At 34.5% G+C, this 26,106-nt stretch overlaps 1 protein-coding gene across 11 annotated transcripts in view; it reads left to right on the top strand.

Annotated features, from left to right (window-relative positions):
- Positions 1-26,106, top strand: part of mtd (TLD domain-containing protein mustard) — a 132,527-nt gene that overhangs the window by 36,647 nt on the left and 69,774 nt on the right. For 3 of the 11 annotated variants that reach the window (XM_029312393.2, XM_085481414.1, XM_085481415.1), the window contains exon 1: positions 21,866-23,851. The exons of 6 other annotated variants lie outside the window; for them this stretch is intronic. In XM_029312393.2, the coding sequence (XP_029168226.2) occupies positions 23,217-23,851 (635 nt within the window). In that variant the 5' untranslated portion in view covers positions 21,866-23,216. Of the gene's footprint in view, positions 1-21,865; positions 23,852-26,106 lie in introns of those variants that run through there. 2 more of the 11 variants (XM_085481416.1, XM_085481417.1) reach the window with 1 other exon arrangement.

Here is a 26,106-nt window from a genome sequence, read left to right on the forward strand (position 1 = left end):
AGAGCAATCTGTCATATTTATATTATTGATTTCTGTAATATTTTTCACTTTGGGGTATAATTAATTTAATGGAATAATAATTTTGTAGACTATATATAATTTTTATTTCGCCTTCGTACAAATTTCTTTCTTTTCACTTTCAAGATAACGTTTTATCAATATATATTTATGACGTTATCGTTTAAAACGCAGTGTGTCTGCATTCTTTCATTAATATAACGTATAAGTAAATCATTTTCTTTTATAAATAATTGACATAAAAATATACAACTTTTTTTTCTCGATATTAATACAAACGCAAGCATGCATGTTTATAATAATTAAATAATTATGTTTATAAAGGCGAGACAAAATTATGTGAAAAAATACTCGAAATATTGAGAGGTATCTCCATCAAGAATAATACGATTTTCAAGCAGCCTATATTATAGAATAGTCAATACTATATAGAGCAATCTGGTCATATTTATATTATTGATTTCTGTAATATTTTTCACTTTGGGGTATAATTAATTTAATGGAATAATAATTTTGTAGACTATATATAATTTTTTTTCGTCCCTTTATACAAATTTCTTTCTTTTCACTTACAAGATAACGTTTTATATCACTTTCAAGATAACGTTTTATCAATATATATTTATAACGTTATCGTTTAAAACACAGTGTGTCTGCACAGAACCAAAGGGAAGAAATGAAAAAAGATGACAAAAATAAAAATAAAATGTAAGAAAAAATGAAGCGCTATCAGGAGGATTAAGATGAGTTTGATTGAAATATAATTTTTCCCGCCGTATAAGTTAATTATTTTCGATCGGTCGGCACTTTTTTTTTTATTTTTTATCACTACCGTTTCTGTCTTCGCGAATTAACGATTTCGACGCAATTAACGTGGCACACACATGTCGCTCGCGACACGAGCACAAATGGCATATGCGACGCACGTTGCATATAATAATACACATATGTATACGCACGCACACATATACACATACAGGACATGCAGCTGCATAATTTGCTGATATTGTCGAACACGCATATTCGCAAGCGTCGCGAGCTCGTAAACAAATTAAAGGCGCCCTTGCGCGTGATCCGCTCACGTCCATGAACTTGTGAGATAGGATGATGAAAATGTATGCATGCATAGAAAGATCATTGCGAATATATGTTTGCATTATAACACAAATGGGGCCGCACATTATATAATAATCGGATAATTTATTGCGATTTAATATACGTCTGTGCGTGTGTGGCATTTTAGATCTTTGTACTGTATTTATTTTTTTTTTTCTGTTGATAATAATTAGGTATATCGCGAGCAATTTTTTACATCGTAGAAATTATGTCAAACACACGTCTAAATCTTTTATCTCTCATAATAACAGAATTGTCAAAAATTATGATCTAAAAACGTTTCTTCTAAAAATATAAAATGTTAATCTCGTGATACATTATGATTTAGAAATTTATTTCTTAACTAAATAGGTCATCTCTCTACGAGATTACGCGCATGAGGCTACGCGTTTTGTAACTAAGATTTATCTATGTGGTATTCTTTGCGTTGGCAGCTAGGTGAAGGATTGTTGTTTTATTTATTCAAAAAAAAAATACGAATGCGGAACGGGGATGAGGCGCGGTCTAAATCGCGCTATAAATAAAATATAAGTGAGAGTCGCGGCGCTGACCCCGTCGAGAGGCCGGGTGAATATTTAGTTGTGTAGGCAAAAATTAAAATTCATAAAGCGTACATTGCGTTCTAACATCGCGTCCCATTCTCCGCGAAATCGAAATTGTCGACGCGACAATTTTGTCTGCCGAAAAAGATCCGTCCTCGCGAGATCGAAAAGCGTCTCGCGCAAACTTCTTGGCTCAACTCGCGAATTATCGGATATTTGATTTCCGCGTCCGCGAACGTGAAAAGAAGGGGGTGGATAGAGAAAGAGAGGGAGCGATTGACACGTGAAAAAAATGTAAATGACAGTCAATCAATGATCCGTGAATTAATTTCGATCGCGTTCAGAATCTCATTTCCTTTATTCACGGAATGTCAAATATAGAGATGATCGACGTCGGCGAATAAGAACGCCCTGTCATAATGCAGGCTCCTAACAATAACGCAGCTGCACGCGGACGTGTGTTGCGACGTTCGATCTCGCTTCTATTGAACGCGCGCGGACATATCCTTGAAATATGACGTGCTCCAATTTCTCGTCGTAAAAGCGCGCCGTTACGGGCTCGCCGAAAATAGTTTTCCCGGAGTCCTCGTTATCTCGTGATTGCCCGCGATCTTGCAACAAGATGCTCCAAAGGGGATGCTTCGCCGGCCGAGAATCTTGTGGAAATCCTCTGGAATGCGGTTGTTCTTGAGCGGTTCGACCGGTTCGACGTCGTACTTCGCGTTCTACGACTCCGGTTTCCCGCTTTTTATACGCGTCTTCTTCGTCTTTCTTTTTCCAATTTTTTAATACGCCGCGCCGCAACAAATCTTTTGTAATCTGGCATCGTTTTCTCTTTTTTTTTCTTTTTCTTTTTTTGTTAAATATATACTTACGCATATGTGTATAATTGGTCGTATCTCTGTTTCATATTATTATATTATATTTATTCGCAAATCCGCGAATTATTTTAACATTACTCTCTTAGCATTGTTTTTCCGATTGGAATTATTCTGATACTATTTTTGTAACCATCAAGTTCACATCATCGTAGTATTATTTTGTGTTTATCACCGCGCTTAAAAGAAATTGTTTCAGAGCGCGCGGGCTAAATCTATATATACATATACATATATACTTCTTTCTCCTTTTTGTTCCACTTTGCAAGGAAAAGCATTTGTGCATTTCTTTGAAAGGAAAATACATTTTTATTTTGAAATGGAATTTTTCTGAGAAAAATGAGACTCTCTTCCACGCCGAGAGTAACATTTTCTCTCAGATTTTCGGTAGCGATTGATTTTTCGTCGACATTGCAGCTTTCGATTCGCCGACCAAGCACAATAAACCACAGCCGTGATTAATGATTTTACGGATTTCGCGCCGATTTCAATGCCAGAACACACACGAACCATGCGACTTTTCTAAATGTGGTTTACGAGCGATTTCGCGCGAGTAAAATCCCGTTTGATCCGAGCATTCCGATCTTCTCGTCGAATTCTAATTTCGATCCGAACAGAAACGATGGATATAACTCGGTTGCCTCTTACCATATTTTTCTCCGAGATCGTAGATTTCGTTTGTACGCGTTTTATATAAACGATTTGTCGTACTACGGTGATTTTCGCTAATGCGATAATCGCGCGTGCAGCCTTGCATGCGCGTTGATTTTGTGGGAATTAAATAATGCAATGTATATTTTATCGCACGATATCGTATGCAGTTAAATAACGCCGCCAACGCAAATAATGCGACACGGAATTATCGCGTTGTCTGATATTAAGGAAGGAGGATTTAGAGGATTCTCTCTTGTCCATATAGAGAAAATTTATCTAGGATTATCATTATCGTTAAAGAAATCTCATACAAGATTATTATTATCTGAGCCAAGATATATGGCGTGACAAGGAGTTGCTCTTTTACACAGCGAATTATAATCTTTTTTTTTTTTTTGATAACCCGCAATACTAATATTGATAAAGAGATGAGAAGGAAACAAATATCCCTCTTTTTCATCTCTTTGTCAGTGGCTCATTAAAATTTGCTCAGGTTTTTTAATATTAAACGCAGTAATTTGAAAATCAATTATAATAAACACGTCGAAAAATGCAGTTTGTACACTGAAAAAAATTATTAAATTAATAAATATTTATTTCAATACTGCTTAATACCAATCATTTATTTGAAACAAATAAATATTTATGTTTTGAAAGGATTTTCTTATATCAAATAAATATTTTTCACATCAAATCTATATTATTAATTTCAAATAAATGATTTATCAGGCAATATTGAGATAAATATTCGAATTTAATAAATTTTGTTTAGTGTACGGGATGAAACGTTTCTGTTATCGAAAGTAAACATAGAGACTACAGATTCTGTATCTATGTAGCATCGAAATGCCGCGCACAGATTTATCGCTGTTAATGAGTATAAGAATCTTTGATCGAGCGTCGCGTATGAGCTGGAAAACCATGCTTGAAAGGCGCGGCGCTTTACTTTAAGGTAGTTCTATCGTTTTTCACAATTCTTACGAATTTTTAGAAATTTTAATATGTTGTAGACGGAGTTAATATCTATCGATTACGAAATTTTGAAGTCGATTCACCGTTTAGTTTAACAGTTATTTACAATTAAAAATAGCATTTTTTCTATACACCACTTGAAAGGATGGCATTTTCATCACATTTTAATATATAACAATAGAACGGATCTTACGATTTTAATAAAAAACCAGTGGGATATACAATATGAGTGTGGGATTATTTAAAAAAAAAATAAATTTTTTCCACCGTTTAGTTTCAAAGATATTACTTTTTAAAGAAATGAATTTTTTTTCTAAACGGAACGTGGAGAGAAATTGCAATGATGATGTGTATTCATACATAAGCTGTTTCTATGTGAAGAGGTTCAGACTGTACAGACTCAACTAAAATTGTTGCTACGGTAACATTGTATATAAACGATGAATTTCCTTATCGATTAGAGGCGAAACTTTTAGTTGATATTGTAGCGATAGAACTACCTTAAGGAGAAGAAGATCGGCTGCTGCGGCCGCCTTCCGGGAATTCTATTTATAACCAGACACACCTGAATGAACGAGTCTCTCTCTCTCTTTCTTTGATTCGCGTGAACGCGTTCATGGGGTTTCAAACAGGTTCCGCGAGGTTTTACAGGCCTCGTCTAATCATGCATGCAAGAAAGCTCCGGCTCGGTCATTGCTTCGCCCCAACGAGTCTCTTCGTCGATCGGTTCTCCGCCGAGGAATTCTCGCTCGTCGTCTAATAGAGTCGACAATTGTTCCGCTGTAGTTGGCTCGAGATAATCCGCGAAAATCCGCGATCTTCTCGTACAGCCGGCTTTTGATGAATTACTCCAATTTCGAACAACCCTTTCATTCGGCGCTGCTCGCGTTCAAGGACACCCTCGCGAACAAACAAGCCTACCAGCAGATATCTTTGTGCAATTTGCCATGCATACTGCGCGCTGGTGTATCGGATATCATCAAGACTTTTGCCGCATAAGAAAACCGGAATAACATTATCTCTTCTGCATTGTTAGAATTTGTTTCTCTTTTCTTTTCTCGCTGTTTTCTTTTCATTTTTTTTTTTTTTCTTCATCAAGGGCATTAAAATGCTTGATGGAAAGACAAGCGGTTTGCGTATATATATTTATCGAAGATAAAGAAGAAGGATTGCAAACCGTGAAAAATTAATATCATTAGCAGAACATCTTATTAGCGCCGATGTATATAATAGTATTCATGTTTTGTTAAGTGATGAAATTAAGTAACAATGATATATACAAATAATAAATTACACATTTATTAATGGATCTTTATCGGATAGGAATTTATTACGATAGTCTAAGAGTAAAGCAAATAAAATAAAATAAAATACTTTGAAATTTGTCGGAGCATATGGTTGAAATATTAGAAAATTCAATATCAGTTTGTGGCCTGGGTGTTGAAGTTCACATCCATTTTCTTCCATCGCATTATCTCACAATTAAGAGTAACGTTCTTTCAAGCGTAAATTTTAATTCTATCGGCACGCCAATAAATCGAAGTCGTGCGCTTTCGATGTCGTGGAATTCGTCGCGCTTCCGTGCGCCGAACGGAAGCGACCGAAAAAATGGCGGGCAGCGCGCCGTGAATACAAAGTGACGGGATAAGCGACTAGTTTTATCCGCGCGATCGGAAGCATTTGTCGAATCTTGCGTGACGAAAGGACGAATCTTTTTTCTCTCTCCTTTTCGAAAAAGCACGAGATTTCGTATCCCCTTCACTCTCGTTTCCCGGCTGTCGTCCGTGTGTCGAGCGTGGGAGGCTGAATGGGGCGAACGCCATGAATAACTTTCTTGCATATCTCGGATGCGAGAGCACCCGACAGAAATAAAGCGAACACGCGTGCGAGATAGTCGCGTTTGCGAGACACGCGCGCGATAGCTCGCAGGAGGACAATGGCGCACGTTCTGCGCTCATGTTTTGCATTGCACGCCCTCGACGGACACGTGTCTGCAAAAACGGTTACATTGAGAAATATGCATACCAGTCTTGGATATCGCACCAGCAATAAACAATTGCGCCTGCGATTTATCGATTCGCGATTGCAAACGCGAACGAGCATTCTGTTCCGAAGTTATATATATATATGCAAGAGTTGCAATATTCGAGGCATTCCTTTCCCGCTTTCGCGCTTATCTTAAGATTAAATGAAAACATCGATCACGTAGGATGTGAAGAATTATATGTTGTAAAAAAACGTGTGAAATACGTGTAGAATTCAAACGATGGGGAAAAATAAATTTCAAGTCTCTTGTAAAACTTCGGGTTTGATAAAAAGTTTTCAATGGCGACTCTACAGCCAAGAGTTAAATATACTTTACATATTTTGCTCTATTTAACTTTTCTAATTAACCTTTTGCATTCGAAAGGCACCGAGTACAAAAAGTTTTATAGGGAATTTTCAATACGCGCGGCGACTTTTAATCCTTATGCCAAGGCTTAAAAATAAATCTATTTTAGAAAAGTTTTGTGATTGGAAAGTGAGGAAATTTTCGGAAAATCACAATATTTTTATTTACAATTAATTATTACGTAGATATACATTTGTATATAAAAAAAAATTAAATACAAAATATTAAATATCTATACTTATTTATTTTAAAACATTGAATATTTTCTTATATATAATTATTTAATTCGTCTCTTTCTTTTTTTACAGGTGAGTACTCTTTATGCTGTATCTATTCGTGAACAAGCAACTTTGTGCATGTGAGTACTTGTTACAATTGAAATCTATGCATTTTCACGTAGTAAAACTGATTTCTCTTCAACTATGAGGTAATTATTATGATAAAAGCGCACGTATAGAGCACGTACCTAGAATTAATTTATTACAAGCGTATTATGTTTGAACATAAAACATTTTTTTTATAAAAATGATGCTGTAAAATGTTAAAATCGGATTAACAATGAACTTTATAAGAATTTTTGTTTTAAATTATAAATTTTCATTGTATTTTGGAACGAACTAAGCTTGTTTTACGCAACAATAAAATTGCGATGTATAAATAAATGTTGCTTTTAGGAACGAGAGAAAATATTTGGATAGTAGATATAAATTCCAATATAGGATGTATAAACAATTTCCATTACTTAGATAGTTTATTTTCACTTGTACATACATCGTAGATATGTAACACATTTTTATGAGATACTTGGTTTTATCCCGATTTCCAAAAAGTATACCATATGTTGCTTCGATACGATACGACGATTCTATTGAACCGCGGTATTTCGCTATGAAGGATCGAACTGTATTTTTGTTGAGGATAGCACAAACAAAGATCGATGGCTTTTATATCGCATCAAGTAGTTTTCCTCGCTGATCGAGGCTCGTCTCTTTAGAGAATCGCGCGTAAACATCTTCGTTCAAGCAAAGTGATGATTTCGCTTACACGCGCAAATAAAACCAAACAAGAGATACGAGCGAACTTGCGTAGCTATATAGCGAACAAACCATTTCCATCGATAAACTGTTTGTTTGCGTTTTCGCCTGCCAAGAGTATCTTTCCTGCAAATCGTCGATATATTTTCGGCGCGATAGGAATCTGCGCGGATCTGCGTTCGCGTATTTTCGTTGTAACGTATGTATATATGTATATATATACAGGGTGTCCGGTAACTAACGGATCAACGATTACAAATGGATTCTTTGGTCAATTTGGGAACGATTTTTCCTCAGCGAAAATGTCGAAAAAGGTCATCATTTTTTTACAACTTTCCAATATTTGTCATTATGTATCTTTATAACTAAGCCTCAAATTAAAATTTTATTATAGTAAACTCTACCTGAAATTAACTGAAGAATGTAATTATGTTAGACTTTTAACTCCAAAACGTTTAGTTTTCAAAAAACTCATTTTTTTCAATCGCTTATAACTCGAAAATTATTGACTTCTCAACATTTTTGCTAAGAAAAAATCGTCTCCAAATTGGCCAGAGAATCCGCGCTTAATCATTGGTCCGTTAGTTACCGGACACCCTGTATATATACGCAAAATCGTGCAGGTTAGTTTTCATAAATCGAGGTTTGGCAGAAGACCCCGTATCGATTTTATTCCCCTAGGCATTCTCATTGCCTCTCGACGCGCCTTTCCATTCAATAGTTGATACCGGCATGTTAAGCGATGAGATCACTTCGTATTATGACACGCAGACTCGGAATCACTTACCGTCTCTTACGTCTCATACTGACGGGAGGAATGCGGAGAATAGCAGTATCTAGGCCGAAGTAATGTCGTGGCACTCTGGCCTGGCGGAGACCGGTTGCAAAACACGATAACTTCCCTCATAATTTCTCTTATGACACGATATGACGCGTTTCTTTCATTAATATAACGTATAAGTAAATCATTTTCTTTTATAAATAATTGACATAAAAATATACAACTTTTTTTCTCGATATTAATACAAACGCAAGCATGCATGTTTATAATAATTAAATAATTATGCTAATAGAGGCGAGACAAAATTATGTGAAAAAATACTCGAAATATTGAGAGGTATCCCTCCATCAAAAATAATAAGATTTTCAAGCAGCCTATATTATAGAATAGTCAATACTATATAGAGCAATCTGTCATATTTATATTATTGATTAATTTAATGGAATAATAATTTTGTAGACTATATATAATTTTTTTTCGTCCCTTTATACAAATTTCTTTCTTTTCACTTACAAGATAACGTTTTATCAATATATATTTATGACGTTATCGTTTAAAACGCAGTGTGTCTGCATTCTTTCATTAATATAACGTATAAGTAAATCATTTTCTTTTATAAAGAATTGACCTTTTATAAAAATATACAACTTTTTTTCTCGATATTAATACAAACGCAAGCATGCATGTTTATAATAATTAAATAATTATGCTTATAAAGGCGAGACAAAATTATGATAAAGCAATATTATTAATTTAGAGCAAGCGTTAAGGGCCTCTTTTAAGTATATATAATCGCCTTCGATATAGGTTTACGAATTTTACGCATTTCACATATAATCCACTTTTACTCTGAATTTTATCTATCTTAAATATTTTATCGAGCCTGCAGTTTTAATGAGATTACTTGAAACATAAAATGGTACTTAAGAGAGCACTTACAAGTTCGACCGACCGTTGTTTTGAAGTTTTCGTTGAATTTTTCGGCTTAGAGAGAATGTCCGAGATAAATCCGAGAAATCTTCGACACTCTACAGAAGATCACTGAAAGCGCAGTCCGATAGTATATGGCCCAAGAAGTCTGACGGCTGTCTTAACCATAAAGTTTCGAAACAACGAAGGCGAAAGAGGCAGAAGGGAGGCATTTATCTTTCTTCGCCGATAGCTCATTTCCTCGGCACAATGGGAGAAACGCGTTCGAATCGAAAAACGAATCGACGTCGTTCCGCCAAATGATTTCAGACACTGACGCTCTAGGAAAACTGCAAGAGATCGTATAGGGATGAGCCCCCTTGTTAAAGTCGGCCAGACAGACATTAATACCGTCGATGTTTATCAACCTCCGGAAAGGTGCACTCGATATTTTAAAACTGCAAGCAGCCAATGCAGCCGAACGATCGCCTTGAGTCCGACAAATAGGTCAGACGAGGGAGTTGAAAGTTTTATTTCAACGTAAAGTAAAGTCGAATGAAGATTAAGATTAATTCGATACCTTTCTGTGCCCCAGCTGCGTCGAGTTTGCTAATTATTATTATTTTTTTTTTTTGATCGGAGATAAATTCTCTTTGTACGTTTCTCTATCGTCGAATATCTCTAAGGAAGTTCTTTCTAACGAAAGATCGATGTTGTATTAAATTATAAATTACATCATAAACGTACATGCTCGCGTTCGATAATAAAGTCGCGAAAGGAGCGATCGCGCGTCGACTGGGAATTAGAAAGTCGATGATAATGCATAACTGGCGCGCACAATATGCATTTTTTTCTGCATACCTGTGGTTCCCTCCTCGTATCCGACTCGCGGCAAGCTCGAGATTGCACGTTTGTTATTTGTGTTTCTTTTCAAACGATGCAAAAGTAATGCGCTACAAATCGCGCACTGAATGATAAGGTTGGGCCTTGACCCGAAAATTCGTGTAATGTTTACACGTTTACATAATTACTCCCATAATTCACTATCAAATGTGCTTCTTATTTTGACGTCTCGTTATCGGAGAAGTAACTGCGAAACATCGCCCGTATTTCACTAAAAGCGATTTTATCCGCGGCAAAACTTTCCTTTCTACGTCATCTCTCTGGTTTGTGAATACTTCTTTGAACATTATCGACATCTAGCAAGGCTACTTAAAAATTTTCTCAATTAATAATGAATTGAACTTTATGATGAATAATTATTATCAAATGAGAAATATTTTTATCGGCTCTCAATCTTAAGAATAATATATGATATTTTAAATAATTATTATATTTTTTATTTTAACTAGATACATAAATAAGTTTCTTTAAAACGACGTGTCGCGAATATATCTGCTGAGAAATAATTGAAACCTATTTAATTTTTATATGACGCTGTGATTCATCTTCGAGATGCATAATAAATTTACCGAATATAGCTTGGAATGATTCGTTTATTTTAAGCGACTTAAGTGAATTAAATTATTTATTGCGATATTTTTCCAAAATTATAATAATAATAATAAATTAATGTCTTACGTAATTTTTTTTTTTTGATAGTAAATTCTTCGGTCACTGTATAATCGAGTATTTCGAGGTTCTGCGTTATCTCTCTCGTTGAAGGGAAGGAGAATTCTCGTTGCATACTAATGCAAATTCTATCTGCCAATCTTGTTCACACTCAACGAAGCGTACCGAGCGATAATCGATTGAGGCAAGTGCTATCAACCTTGAAAGGAAAGCAAGAGAGCATCGCCATCGGCCAGTTATAAAATTCCATTCTGTCAAACGCGCGCGATATTCAATCGACTTACAATTGAAACCAATTCGCATTGTTTGTTGTTGGTCTGGAAATTTCTCAAGTTTAACATCTCTCGTCTCTTGATCAATTCTTCTTAAGCATTTTATAGGCTATGTCAAAACAAGAAATATTTTTCAAAGACGTATCGTAAAGCTTTTATGCGAAAGTTATTCGGAATAGCTTAGAGTTCTTAAACTACTCGAGAATGAGTCAACGTGCAAAAGTTACAGAGAAAATTAATGAGAGTTCATACTTTTAGTCCTGCTAATTTTTTATTCACAACTACTTTCAGAAGTATTAACTGTATTAAAGATTATTCATTTATGAATACATTATTCTCGCAGTCATGTTTACATTTAACGAAATTTTATAACCATAATATCGATATAACATCGCTCATGTAGTAATTTGAATACCATAATAATTATTGCTCAGCGATATCGACATAATCACGAAACGCCGCTGATTATTATTACACAACTGTTTGAATACAAATACGTTATTTAATTAGCTTTTATTCGATTCTGGCATTAAAGATGCAATCAAGGCAAATTGTGAAATAATAATTAAGTGTAGCTTGATATTTGTGTTTAATTAGTTGACGGGAAAGTAGCGAAAAAGAATCGTCACGATGGAAGCACTGAAATCTTTTCTGAAAAACCGACGCTTATAATTATAAATTATATTTAATTACGCGCAAAGTTTTCATTAGCGTGTAATTAATTGGGGACCGAAATTGCGAGTATCCTTTTTGTTGGCGATTTTGATGCACGCGCGAAAAGGCGTCGGTGAAAGTTTATGATATGGTATATATAGGAATAATTATAATGGTCAATTTCAATTATGTTTTAATTACGTTTGCAACGCTATGATTAAACTAACAGAAGTTTAGATTGTATCTCATACAAGTGGCACGATATATTTGTATATGTGTGAGTTGATAATATTTTTTGGTATATAACGTTTTTGCTATCCGTACTGGATGTTGCTAATTTTTTTCTAAAAGTTATTAATATCCCTTTGCCACGTTGTTTTTATCGCTAATTATATGCAAAGTTAGAAAATGAAAATTTTAAACATTAATATTTAAAAAAAAGGAAAATATACATATATATGTGCTCCTTTCTTTTATCGATAATCAAAAATCAGTGATAAATCAGTATTTCTCTTGATAAAAATCATTCCATATATTATTGCTTATATTATTCATATATACACTCTCTATGTTTATATATTTATTGATCGCGTAATCCAAATAACTCTATATAAAAATCTATAAAATAAATTATTTTTTACATTTAAATATCTTTTAAATCAATTTAATACACTTGATATTACTCTTTGAAAATTATGTGATAAAAATAAAAATAAATAACTATTTCTTTCAAAATTAATATTATAAAATCAATGCACGATTTTTAAAGTAAAACTCACTCTCATCTTCATTTAGAACGGCTTTTCTGAATAATTTGTCTTAATGTACTTCAAGTTTATACGGATAATTTTACGGTGATTTTGAAAACATATTACATATATAATATTGCAATTAGAATTTTCCAGGTGCGTTGCCAATTAGCACTAGTTTGTGCTCGCGTCGTATCCGTGCTGGCAATTAAAATCCGTGGAAGGCAAAACCGGCGAGATATTTAGGATTGAAATAAATTATGTCGACATTAAAATCGTATAAAACAATCGGCGTAGCTGCTGCTGTCAATTATGCGAAATATAATAATAAATAACGCGAAAAGATTCGATTGGGCGGTTAGATACGCAATGCGAACATCGAACGTTCCGTCTGTGTAGGTAGGCTGTGGTCGGAATACTTTATGAAATAGTCTGTGACCAGCATACTTATTATAATTAGGTGCTCAAAGAGGAGATGGAATTAAAAATCTTAAACAGGCACACGCGTCAAACAATAGATATTTTCTCGTACACGATGGTATGCAAAGAAATTAAAACCTACTTTGTAAAATGTTTGAAAATGACTCGTTAAATAACATATACGTTTCGAAAAACACATTTGAGACACTAAACTTGAAAAAGTGAAAATTACTGATGTGCTCTCAACGCTTATAAAATATTTAAATTATATAAATTAGTAGTTTTTATGGTTTTAAACATCATTTTAGAATTTATTTGTATACCTATGTACGTGTTGTAATGTTGTACTCTTGAAAAAATATGCTCGACTTGCATAATGCGTGACAAGGATAATAAGACAAATATATTGCAATAATCTTAAATACATTGCCTGAATGGATTGATTCATTATAAATAATTAATATATAGATGAAGATATAAATCACGCGCGAACAAGAAAATAATTTATATTTACGTTTAGTAATTTTTTGTGATTAGAGAAATATATATATATAACAATTATTATGGAAAATGCACGAGACGACGGATTTACGGTCATTCTTGTTAGATTAATTATCAGAAACAATCGCGATAAGAATGGTTGAAGTAATCGCTGTAAATGTCTAGATAAAAGCTAAAGTCTATATTTAGATTATAACGACTCGAAACTATAAGAATAGGACGGTTTACTAAGAATTATATATTGTTATATACTTAGGTATTATACTGGAATACTTTTAAATTACTCAGTTAAAAAGAATTTTTATGTCATGTCCATGATAAAAACAATATCTTTATATCTTTTGAGAATAGAATTCTTAGAAGAATGGAATTCTTTGAAATAATCTATACATTTTATACGTTTATTATATATTCGAATAATCTTAGCATTAAGAAAGTGCATTATTTTTTCTGCGCATCACTAAATTATGCGTTATTGTGGCGAAATCATGGAAAAATATTTAGGAAGAAGATTTAAAATAGAAATTAATATTTTACTTTCTGCCGCATTGAGATTAATTATCAATATATTATTAAAAATTAATACAGATCAATCACCCAGACAGTCGATCAAGATTGAACTTATTAATATCCCACGTATTCATATAATAACCGGCTAATTGCTTATAACCACAGTTGATAATTTAAAAATTTGCAGTTTGCGATAAAAGTAAGATTAATAGAGTCAGAAGAGTTACCGGCATTTAAAAAAAAAAACGATGTAGATTCATTAACGAACATTATGTTGATACTGCTAACGATTACAAGGTCTTGCTCGGCGTTTTTGTTATGCAACATTAATGTGCACCTCTCATGCTTTTGTATGATGTGTTGTCATTAATATTCCTCGACAGGTGTTGCACGCGCGGAATGTCAAGCAGAAAGCGATGCTGCTTGGTACAGGCTTTCTCAAGCCAGATGGTCGCGGCGTGCTTCTTTGTCTTTATCTCGTTATCGACTAACACAAAGGACTCTTAATAATCCGAACGAGGAATCGAAGTTTCCGGGAAGTGGTAGACAACGAGTCGTTCTTTGCACGAACAAGCAGCCGCCGGCTATAAATATGTCGGCAATTTCATCCCTTTATTTCAAACTGCGCGCGTCACTCGCGAGACATAGCGATATCTTAATGAGACATTTGAGAATTGTTTACGATGGTTTTCTATTATGTGAAGTGATATCATATAGACAATGACGCAACAATTTTTATCACGCGAATTAAAGAACACGTTTTGATCTAAGAAGATGCTGCTGTAGTTCTGTTTTACCGATTTTAAGTTAGATTAGGTTCACTTTTTATTGAATTTACAGATGGAAAAATTTTCAACAATGAAAGTACCGATAATAATGAATGGGGAGCGCTGTTCGGCAACTAATTTTTGCTGTTTTATACCTCGACATCGATTCCGCACGCAAATATACGAGTACATACATAATTAATTCAAGTACGAATCTTTTGATACAGGTTTTTAATCTCATTTTTATTACTTCTGTATTATTCTTTTATGTCATCTCTATTAAGAGCGCCATATTTTGTACACAAATAAACCGCACAACTTTTGTATTACACAAATAAACCGCACAATTTTTGTATTAAATAAGTATTGTTATGAGCTGATGCAAGAGGCCGATAAAAAAACTTTAATTTTTTAACTTTTATTATTTTTTATACGAAATTACAGCGTTCCCTGTTCATTATTGTCAGCACTTTTATTGCGGAGAAAAATTTTTCAATCTGTATAGCCAATAAAAAAAAAAGCTCTTGAATTCAAAGTCGGTAAAACAGACATGGTCAGCATCTTTTTAAGATTTTTATATTAAACTCTGTAAAACGTTGGATATAGATTCCTCTCATAATATATTTAACTTTATAGATAATTAATTTTAATATATACGTATATGTTCGTGCAAAATATATAATGTTTATATATATATTTATTTAACATAAATTCTAATTAAACAATTTATATTTATTGAATGAAAGGAGGGGAGAACAGGAACAACAATAATAATATTAGTACTATTTATTTTTCTAATCTTGCTATCTTTGACAGTTAGTAAAGTAATATTGATAATAATAGATAAAATATAATTTTTATTAATCATGTACAAGAAAAATTATGTTGGGAATATTGCGCGACAAAAATTGATCAATCAGCAAAATAATTTTTATTATTCGATAACTTCGATGACTAACATGTAGGCGATTTTTTAAATGATTTTCAATTATTTGATCAAAACGATATAATCTGTATTATTCTATTGCATTTTTTCTCCTATCTGTATCGACACTAATAATTAAAATTGATATAATTTCAATAGCTCCAGATTTTTCCAATATAAATACACAAGCATTTAGAAAATTAAATTTTTATACATATATTTTTTATATGATTTTTAAAAATATTTGGCTAGATAGGTATATTAATAAAAAATATGTGTGTGTATATATACATATTTGAAAGATCTAACAATTACATATCAGAATTATTATATATTTGAATAACCGATTGGAAATGTGAGATTTCGTAGAATCACGCGAAAGGCCATTGGAAAAAATATCCTTTTATCCGACTACACATGCTCGCGTAAATTTTAGAGATGAAAGTTTATAATTCCGTCGAGCCGTAAATCGTCGTTTTACGACGAGATGCACCAAGCAGATACGTTACGGGTTTTACCGATCTTTTTTATCCCGCCTACATACGAAGTTCACGAAAGTCTGTCCAATAATATCCCCAGAATGATGTTTAATACGTAGACTTAATCATAATGGAAGATATAATTTTTACATTTTTTTTCAATTTTACATTACTCTACTTTTCGAAACGCGCTTCTTTAATTCCTCGACACGATTTTATATTTATCGGGTAACGCGTATAAAATATACGAAAATTTATTTAACTTTTTACCCCAAAAAAAGATATACTCTTTATAAATCTACTATTAAATTTGTAATAAAAATAGTATAAATAGTATAAATTCCAAAGATAATATTTATAATATTTTATTATCGGAATAAATTATCTGTATATAATAATTTCTATAGTTGTCAAAAATTTTATCATAAAATCAATGAATTTTTTGTTATAGACAGATATTAAAAGTTCGATGTTTGTTTTTTTATTAACGAATTTAAGCATAAAATGTAAATTAAATCTACTTTAAATATATATATATATTATAAAATGATTATATGTATATTAAAAATGTATCAATAATATTTTGAAATTGAAAAGAGATTTCAACAAAAAGTCAATTTGCTTTCGTCATTCTCGTCAACTTATTCCTTTCGTATTCAAGCATAGTACATCTGTTGAATATATCGATGGTCACGTAGGAAGGTACAATTTGCCTTTTCGAATTTCCATGCTCCAATTTGCGAAACGTTGAACGCGGATGTAACGTATTCCGATGAAAAATAAGCGACTTTTATCGCAACGCCCAGCCAAAATATGTTCGTGACTTATCGGCTGAAATTGGCACGTGACGCTGTTGCCTCCAGGAAATTTGACATAACTGATTTATGCTGTATTGCTTTTTAATTCAGATATCTTCATCAAGGACACATCTGCTACGACTTGTGTTTTTCGATCGACATAGCGATTACGCTGAGTCGTAATTAAATAAGAGAAGTTTGAATAAGTAGAAATATTAATGAGAGGAAAATTTTGTTCGATTTATTCTATAAAATACAGGTTCAATTTATTAATAAATATTTATTTGCAATATAATGATGAATGTGCAGATAATTCTTCGTAATTATAATAATACCTTTGTAAATTAACTAAATTATATTATGTGAATGTCGATAATGTTTTTTAAAAAGAACATGTCAAATATAACATATCAAATATATCGTGTTATTTTTATAATTACATTTGATATATTGTGTGTGTATAAAAGAGACACAGAGATAAAAATCTTTTATTCGATATACAGAAAGAAGAAGCGTCGTGTTTTCCCGTCATGTCTCGAATGGAAACAGATAGTCTCGTTTATGATTTCAGTAGCTGTATCGTAAACCTGTCTTGTCCTGCGCGATACGCGATGTGAGTATACACATATCCCTGATAAGGTGTGCTCGGTTGACAGAGGCTCAGTTTTGTAATGCGCGAAATTATTCCGTCACCGTGAAGCATTTTTCTGCGAGTATAGTCTCAATGAATGCATTTAGCAAAGATAACACTGTGTATATTTTCCACTAGACCTGATTAAGTCCAATTGTAAGAGAAGGAGAGAGAGAATCGCAAAAAGCTAATATAATTTTTTAATTTCTTATAGACATTTTAATATTTCTTGTTTTATTTTATTGCAATAATTAAAAAATTGTGACAGTTCAAAATTTTTGTTTTAGATCAAATAATAAAATATACATCTTTTTATGAATAATATTAATTTTATATTTTACTATATATATAAGAAAATGATATGAATCATAAATATTAAAGTAAATAGAATTAAAATGTATAAAACATTTTTTTGGATAAATTTATTGAAAAATAATTTCTTCCACCTCTCTTTCGCTTTCTCGCGAGTTAACATCGCGGTTTCGCACGCGCATGGCAATCGATCGTCAAGCGTGGGAATGTCACTGCGCGATCAGCTGTCTAGCTGCAAGGCCGCCACGAGGAGACACAGTACATTTTCACGATATTTCCGCTCGTCGCTCGCCCGTCGAAGCGAAATTTCCGTCGCGTGTCCGCGTATATTTTCCTAACGAAGGCCCCGTTTAACGAGAGAGGCCGGATAGATGTTCAACGCGGTGGAAACAATTGATCAATTCAACCGCGTGTCCAATTACGAAATTGGCAACGATGAAAATACCGGCTCGGACTCTTAATTCGATTCAGCCAATTAGAACCTTCTCATTGTCCGTCCGTAGAGGGTTGAATATGCTTCTTGCGTCTCGCTCGTTGAGAGAAAATTTCCGCGGCAAACGGCACCGTTCTTTGTTCGAGATGACTCTTTCTCCCGTGTCGTACAAGTATCTTCCGGAGCACTGAATATACACGGAACTGCTATCGCCGAAATATATATAGTTGATTAACAAAGTTTTCCCTCTGTTAAATTCTTTCTCGGGAACAGGTCCGAGCTGCAATTAAAACTTGAGTAATAGACACGGGATATATATAGAATGAAAAAGCACGTGCACGACAAACTCGTAATTTCGCGTGAAGATCCTTGTAAAATGCTGCCTCGTTACACAATTGACAATTTAATGTAACAAGCGAAAAACTCTGATGTTTACCTAAAGTTTATTTTTAATGATATTTGACAGGAGAGCTAAGTCAAAGTTTTTTTTAATTAGTACAGTGAGAAACATAATTTGCGGATCCGTCAAATCCATCGTACTTTTTACGGAATTTCTTTTTCTTCTTCTACTCTTGTTTACAATTTATTTCTACAAAATAAGAGTGAACTAAGAGAGAGTTGTTGATACATCATTACAGTTGTGTTTTTATTCGCGTATAAAGTATAAAATAAAATAATAAAAAAACTGATATAATTAAATAAAAATTCTAATAGAGCACCAGAAAATTAATTAGTGAAACAATAGAATGACGAAGTTATGAAAATCTAAAATCTTAGTTTAGAATGCCGCGCTTGTTTAATTAGAACGCTCGCGAGATGCAATGCAGCAACCCTAAATAAATTGAAGAAAGTATCGCATAAACAAATAGGTGTAGTTGTTTTTCTCGTTGGTCCGGAAACGGGTCAAGATCACGCGGGACGTCGAGATGTATGGGCGATCGGTGGAAAAAAATATCTCGCAGCCGACCATGAATTAAACGGCTGCCCCGATATCGCGAATTGCGTAATCGATCTAAAGTGGCCGCTCGAGCAGCGATATCTGGAATATCGAGACACTCGAGTCTCGACACTCGGATGCACAATCGAGTTTCTCGGAATCCGTTTTTCTATTTTTGTCGCCATTTTTTCCCTTGTTTAGATCAGTCGCAATTAATGACGCGTCACTTGTACGATCTTTCTCGCTTTGCGAGAGCTTCTTTTTTTCCCTACGAATACATTGTTTATCTGCTTATCGGTGAACTCATGTGCCCCTAAACGTCGATAAATCGTGAGTTTTACGACGTTTAATTGAACGATTGTTATCGTTAGGATCAATTAATAGTCTTATCAGGTTTCAAGTGGAAATCTGTATTAAACACGTGATGATAGTATCTGTCACAATGTTGCAATTCCTGGTATTTAGAATGAATTAATTTATATTTTATAGATATTTCGGATAAAATTGTCCGATCTAAAATTGACGTGCTCTTCATGTTATAAATAAATTAATACAAATTGTCGCTCGTATATTGAAAACAAAGTGATAAATCTAAGGCCAACTTATCGAGCTGAATATTCGAGATGTTCAGTCAACTACCATTTATTACATGTATAAATTATAAAACTACAGTCATTAGATATTAAAACTAACGCAAATTACAATCATTCTATAAACGTTTCGACCGCACGCGGTCTTCTTCAGTATAATTCTTGAAATATAAATTCATACAACTTCACATAATATCGGAATTTAATTATAATTATTCAGAATCGAGAGTCTTTGAGCAATTAACGCGTGTTCTAATTCGTCATGTCCAACAATGTTCGCCTCGATATGATCTCTGATTTTTCTCAGATCTCGGATAGTTTCATCGTTAATATGCGAGAAATTAACCCGTTCCGTAGGCGCTATCATCAGTCCTTCTTGACAAGATGAAACTATCCGAGATCTGAGAAAAATCAGAGATCATATCGAGGCGAACATTGTTGGACATGACGAATTAATTGCTCAAAGACTCTCGATTCTGAATAATTATAATTAAATTCCGATATTATGTGAAGTTGTATGAATTTATATTTCAAGAATTATACTGAAGAAGAGCGCGTGCGGTCGAAACGTTTATAGAATGATTGTAATTTGCGTTAGTTTTAATATCTAATGACTGTAGTTTTATAATTTATACATGTAATAAATGGTAGTTGACTGAACATCTCGAATATTCAGCTCGATAAGTTGGCCTTAGATTTATCACTTTGTTTTCATGTTATAAGTTTATGCGAGCGTCTGCAAATATTGCGCTATAAGATATCGATAACATAAGTGATGCAATCAGAATCTTTACACATTTTCTTCCAGAAATCAGTGAGGATTCTAACGCAACAATGATTTCGATGAAATTATCGACAGCTCGTTATCGAGCGATCGCCGTTATTATCTCTTGCCTTGCCCTATCGTTGGATGGATTATTATCGGATTGATTAACTCGATTATAGATTACCTTGTTAAGTCGAACCCGCGACGTGATCTCGAGGCTTTCGACGTACATTGAGAGTTTAAGGTCGTTTGGGAAAAGGTTATAAAAAGCGTGCAATTCTACGGAATATGACAATGCTAGAAGTTGCAGTTTGAAATATGATTTCGCGATCAAGAGTTGAAATATATTTGAATCAATATTGTATACATGATAAATAATAATGTGGATATATATTTTATCATTTTTTTGTTTTCTTTTTTTTAGTATAATTTTTCTTCTTTGTATCTTCTTTATCTTTTTCAATATTTATATATGTATAAATGATGAGTGTTTGTATATGATTTATATGTAGATAATGATGCAGAAAAATTAACTCACCCGGAAAATTAAATCAAAACAAGTTACGTAATGACTTTGCATATGTGTATGCGTAAAAAATAATCTTCAAAGTTATTACTTAATGAGTTTTCATTGATTTTTGCTTATCTCTCCCCACACATATACTCGCGTCCTATTTTAAGCGCAGGAAGTACAAGTGCATCTAGGAAGCAATTAAAATTAATTCTTAACAATCCCGACATCTTTCTCCAAGTGCAATATTTAAAGAGCTATATGTTTGTAGCACCCATAAAACCAAAATGACCGTGATCATCTAAAGTTAACATCGTTCTGTCGCACCAGGGACATATAAATCCTGGAATAAGCCATACAGTATTTATTATTTCAAAACACGGATGTGCGTATTAATATTTTGAAAAGCTCAAAGGACACAGGCGCGCGAGAGATATTTTGCGGAGCGTATGAAAAATTTCGCAGGACGTTTTTATATTCTCTCTTGATAATATATTTTTAAAGCACATCGGGGTGACGTAAAACGTTATAAGGATTCGTGCACGCAAGATCCGGTGGCTCTTCCGGTTGAGGGACGAACCGCAGGATCAACGGGATCTTGTGCGTATCCTCCCGTCTGTGTACGCGTATTCATCGCGACATTGAGTGGGGGATGCGGCGCGAAAGAGAGAGAGAGCGAGAGAGAAAGAGAAAGACAGAGTGTGAGAACCGGGCAGACAGTACGCGTATAAATACAAGCGGTCGCGTTCGTACGCGCTTAGTTGCTGCGATACTCGATTCACGTGACGGCCGTCGATCGAACGTGCCTTTCGAGTTTCATCCCGCGCCTTCGATCCTTTCGACGTGCGAATATTTACATACCTATACATGTGATGTGCGTGCGTGTCTTCCGTTCGTCCGACAACGAGAGCGAGTAACCTCGAGGAAGGAATAAAAAAAAAAAAGACGTGAAGAAAAGAGTCTGTTATTTATTACGTGCATGTTTGGAGAAAATAAATGAAATAAAAAAAAAAAAAAACGGAAAAGAGGAATATATATATTTATTTAATTGATGATGATGATGACAGGTGACCAGAAACGGAGCAGTTCTTCGCCTTAGATTAGGCACACGCAGAGATAAATAAATAGATAAGCGGCCGAGTCTGTCTGGGGTTAAATAATCGTGTATAGAGCTGTATTATATATATATACCCCTCTACTTTCGGAGCACTTACACAAATATGCGTGCACACACGTCTATCTGGTAGCGTCGTCGGCGTCGGGAGTGAAAAGGCGGTCGACCGCTTCAGCTGCTTTCACCGACGACGAGCCGCGCCAGGTGGAATTAAATTAATGCCGCCAATTGCGCTTTAACGTTCCATTTCGTCGTCCGCGTGCCTATTTTCTTTCTCTCTCTCTTTTTATCCTCGTGAAAAATGACGTTCGCCCCATAATCGATAATTATCATCGAGTACATTCCTCGTTTCTCCGCTCGAACGAACCAGGTCAATGTGTCGATGTGAAAAGTCGATTATCGTCTCGCCACGATTGGAATCGTGAATTTCACGTATAGATCCAAATCGGCCGGTACGTAACGTTCGACCAAATTGACAGTGACAACGAGAGATTTCCTTTGGTATTTTGAAGTTTGCGCACACCGCAAAGTGGTAACCTTCGGCGAAACCTCTCTCGTCAGTGTGTAATGTTGAATCAACCGCAAGACACTCGTTCTCGTGTATATTCATTCTCTCGTCCGTGGATATATATATCTAATCTGTGAGTATAGGAAAAATCCCTTCACTAATTCGGTCAACGCCGTCGCGAGATAACCGAATCGATTCTACTGACAGAAGATATCAAGAATCCCCGATTTGTATTTGATTTCATCCTCGTCTTCGACGACCTCGCTGTCGCAATAAGACATTAACCCGGCATTAGGCGGAATCGCTGAGGAAATCAGCATCTCTCAACGCCGCCGGTCTCTACAGCCGAGTAAATACTTAATCTAGACGCGAGTTGACCTTAGACGTGACCCCGATACAAGATACCACTCTCTGCGATGCGCAGTACGCGATTGTGAACTGTTTGTCGGTCGCACGTGGAGATTCCGCTAGGATGGAAACAGCGAGCAAGATGTACATCAGCACCAACGAGCCGCAGAACGGTCACGCGACCACCAAGTTCGCCTCGACCAACTCCATCCCGGCGATGATGGAGCAGGAGTCGTCGTTGGCGAGGATCCTGAACGCGGTCAGGCCGCGCGAGAACGCGGCGATTCTGCGGGACTCGAACAAGAATCGCCGACACAGCGTCCTCGAGGATCTGAAGGCACGACGGGACAGCCTCTTTCAGAAGGCTCGTCGAGCCAGCGTGTTCGAAGACAGGGACAGTGCCAAGAGCGTCGTCAAGGACAACGCCAAGGACGCGAAAGACAAGCCGAAGGAGAAAAGAAGGAGCAGCGACAGCGGCAGGAGAAACTCGGTGTTCTACGTGTCCGAGGATCTGCTGGAGGAGAATCAGGAGCTACCGGGAAACGAGGATTGCGATCGCGCGATTCAGGAAGCCAAGAAGGGTCGCCGCAAGTCCTGGCATCCGCTTGTTAAACCGCCCAAGTTGGATCGGAAGAGGAGGAAGGGCGTGTCCGGTGTTCCCTCGCAGACCGGAAGCACGGAAGGGCTTTACTCGCAAAGTTATCCCAGGCAGAAGAGACCGTCCTGGTGGAACATCTTTGTACCGGACTCGGTCGTCAGGTATTTATTCGTCTCGCGATTATACAGTTTTGTTATATTATTGCGCGAACGTTTTGTTAGTCACTCGAGCGACTTCTGGGAGTCTGATGTGGTGGTTTCGTTTTAAAAGGATAATCGAGGTAAGAAAATGAAGCATATGAGAAAAGATGTTGTTTAAACATCATTAAAAGTCATGAATATATTATCATATATATTATTATTATCTAATAATATTGCATAAAGAGGAAAGAAGTTTGCGATCCACGCATGGCGAATATTGCTTTCTGAATAATTTATTTCATCATATTTACGTCGCTCAGTTATTTGATAAATAAATGTCATGGTTAATTTTAACGGATGATGTACTCATTTATAATTAATAATTATCAAATGATTACGTCGCCGCGTAAATTGCGTGAAAACATTTTTCGCGGTGGTTAAAAAAATTAAGATAGAAATAAACGGGAATAAAATTCAAGTAAACGAGATTTCGGCTGGTACACGCGATAATCTCAAATTTTTATTACCCAATTCACGGTGACTTTTACATTGATATATATTTGTGTTTCTGTCTCCAATTCGGACAATTAAGATAGCGGTGCAGTCTCAATATCGAATTAATTCTCAATAATTTTAAATAATTTCATGAAAATTATGTCTTCCACGATGTCACGTCGATTTAATTTTAAATATGATATTGCAATCAATTTGCATCGCCGAATAATTTCAGATAACCATCGTGTTACAATAATAATATTGTATCGTCAATAATTTCAAATTATCATCGTATTTTCCCGCAGATATAAATAACTTACAGTTCATTTTTTAGATCGTATCTTTATCGGTCTTTAGATTATTGTGTATATTGATTTATATAAATAAACGAATTATGAATTCGCGATTTTAAAGGGAAATATTTTACTTGTATATAAATAAATGGAAGTTTGGAAATATCTCGCTGTTACATCCAAGTCATTATCTGGGCTATAGAGAAAATCTTTTGTCGTTTACCAGACGATGAGAAAGCATCACCGTTTTAGATAACGGCACGTTCGTCGTAACGGTATTTTGCGAGAAATAACGATAAATCGCAGATGTTTGCGCAACGCAGAAACGGCGCATAAGGAAATTTCGAAAATTCCGAAAATATTTAATTTAAAAATGATACTTGCTGGCAGGCGGAGTATTACAAGACCTTTTTTTTTTTTTTACTCCAAACAGCTGAATCAGTATCTAAAATTCGAGTACAAATATTTAAACACGTAATCTGTTTTTTTCCGTAAAACAGAAAATTCTTCTCGGAATAAAAAAGCTCATTTGTTCTACGGTTTGAAGTGAGAAATATTATTAACAGAAACAACGGATATTTCGAATGAGAAACACAGTAAAGAGATTAATCGCAAAACAAAAATATAAATAAGATTTTCGTGGTCCCGATATTAGCTCGTGATTAAATTCTGGCATCATCCTGTTTTCATTCATTATTCCGACCGAAAATAATGTGACGTTTTTATTACGAGGAAATAGAATTTTCGACACTTTAATATTTCCACGCACACAGTGTCTCGAGAAAATTTCATGAAAGTTTCCTTGTTGCATTGCGATCTTGCGATTTCTCTACGAGAGACTTATTCGCGGAAGTCATCGTGAAAAGTACCGCCGGTTTGCCTGCACAATTCGCCATAAAATCTATCCAAGCTAGCGGAACCGAACTTATTATTCCGATGAACATGCTCGACGAATAATCGAACGTAGAAAGTTTTTATTTTAATCGCGTAACATAACTTATGCACGTTTTCTCAAATATTAGGGAAATCTGGAAAAAAATAGTATTTTATTTTATTTTTAGGGCTAATTGCAGGATTTATATTTCATAAACAGCACAAACACCTTCTTTTTTAAAGAGGGAATTAATCTGATTAATCAATTAAATCATTTGATTTTTCTCACATAAAAAGTTTAGTGATTAATTTCTTTCTTTTAAAAATGAGTTTGATTATATTATACTATTATATCATGTATTATAATTATTTTTTAACTTGCAATATAATAGTTAATTAGAAAAATAATTATATAAATTTTTTTCGAAAGATAATATGTATATATATATAATAATGTATATATAATAATTTATGTATCCAAAATTGTATTTGTATATACACATACATATATATTTATGAATACTTACTGTATTTATTTACTGTTTATTATGAAGTGCATTTAAAATTCTAGCAAAACGATGAAATATTAAAACTGGAATATTTCACACACTGTTT

Source organism: Nylanderia fulva, unplaced genomic scaffold (genome assembly GCF_048542155.1).
Source record: "Nylanderia fulva isolate GAGA-0341 unplaced genomic scaffold, ASM4854215v1 Scaffold18, whole genome shotgun sequence".
Classification (NCBI taxonomy): Eukaryota; Metazoa; Arthropoda; class Insecta; order Hymenoptera; family Formicidae; genus Nylanderia; species Nylanderia fulva.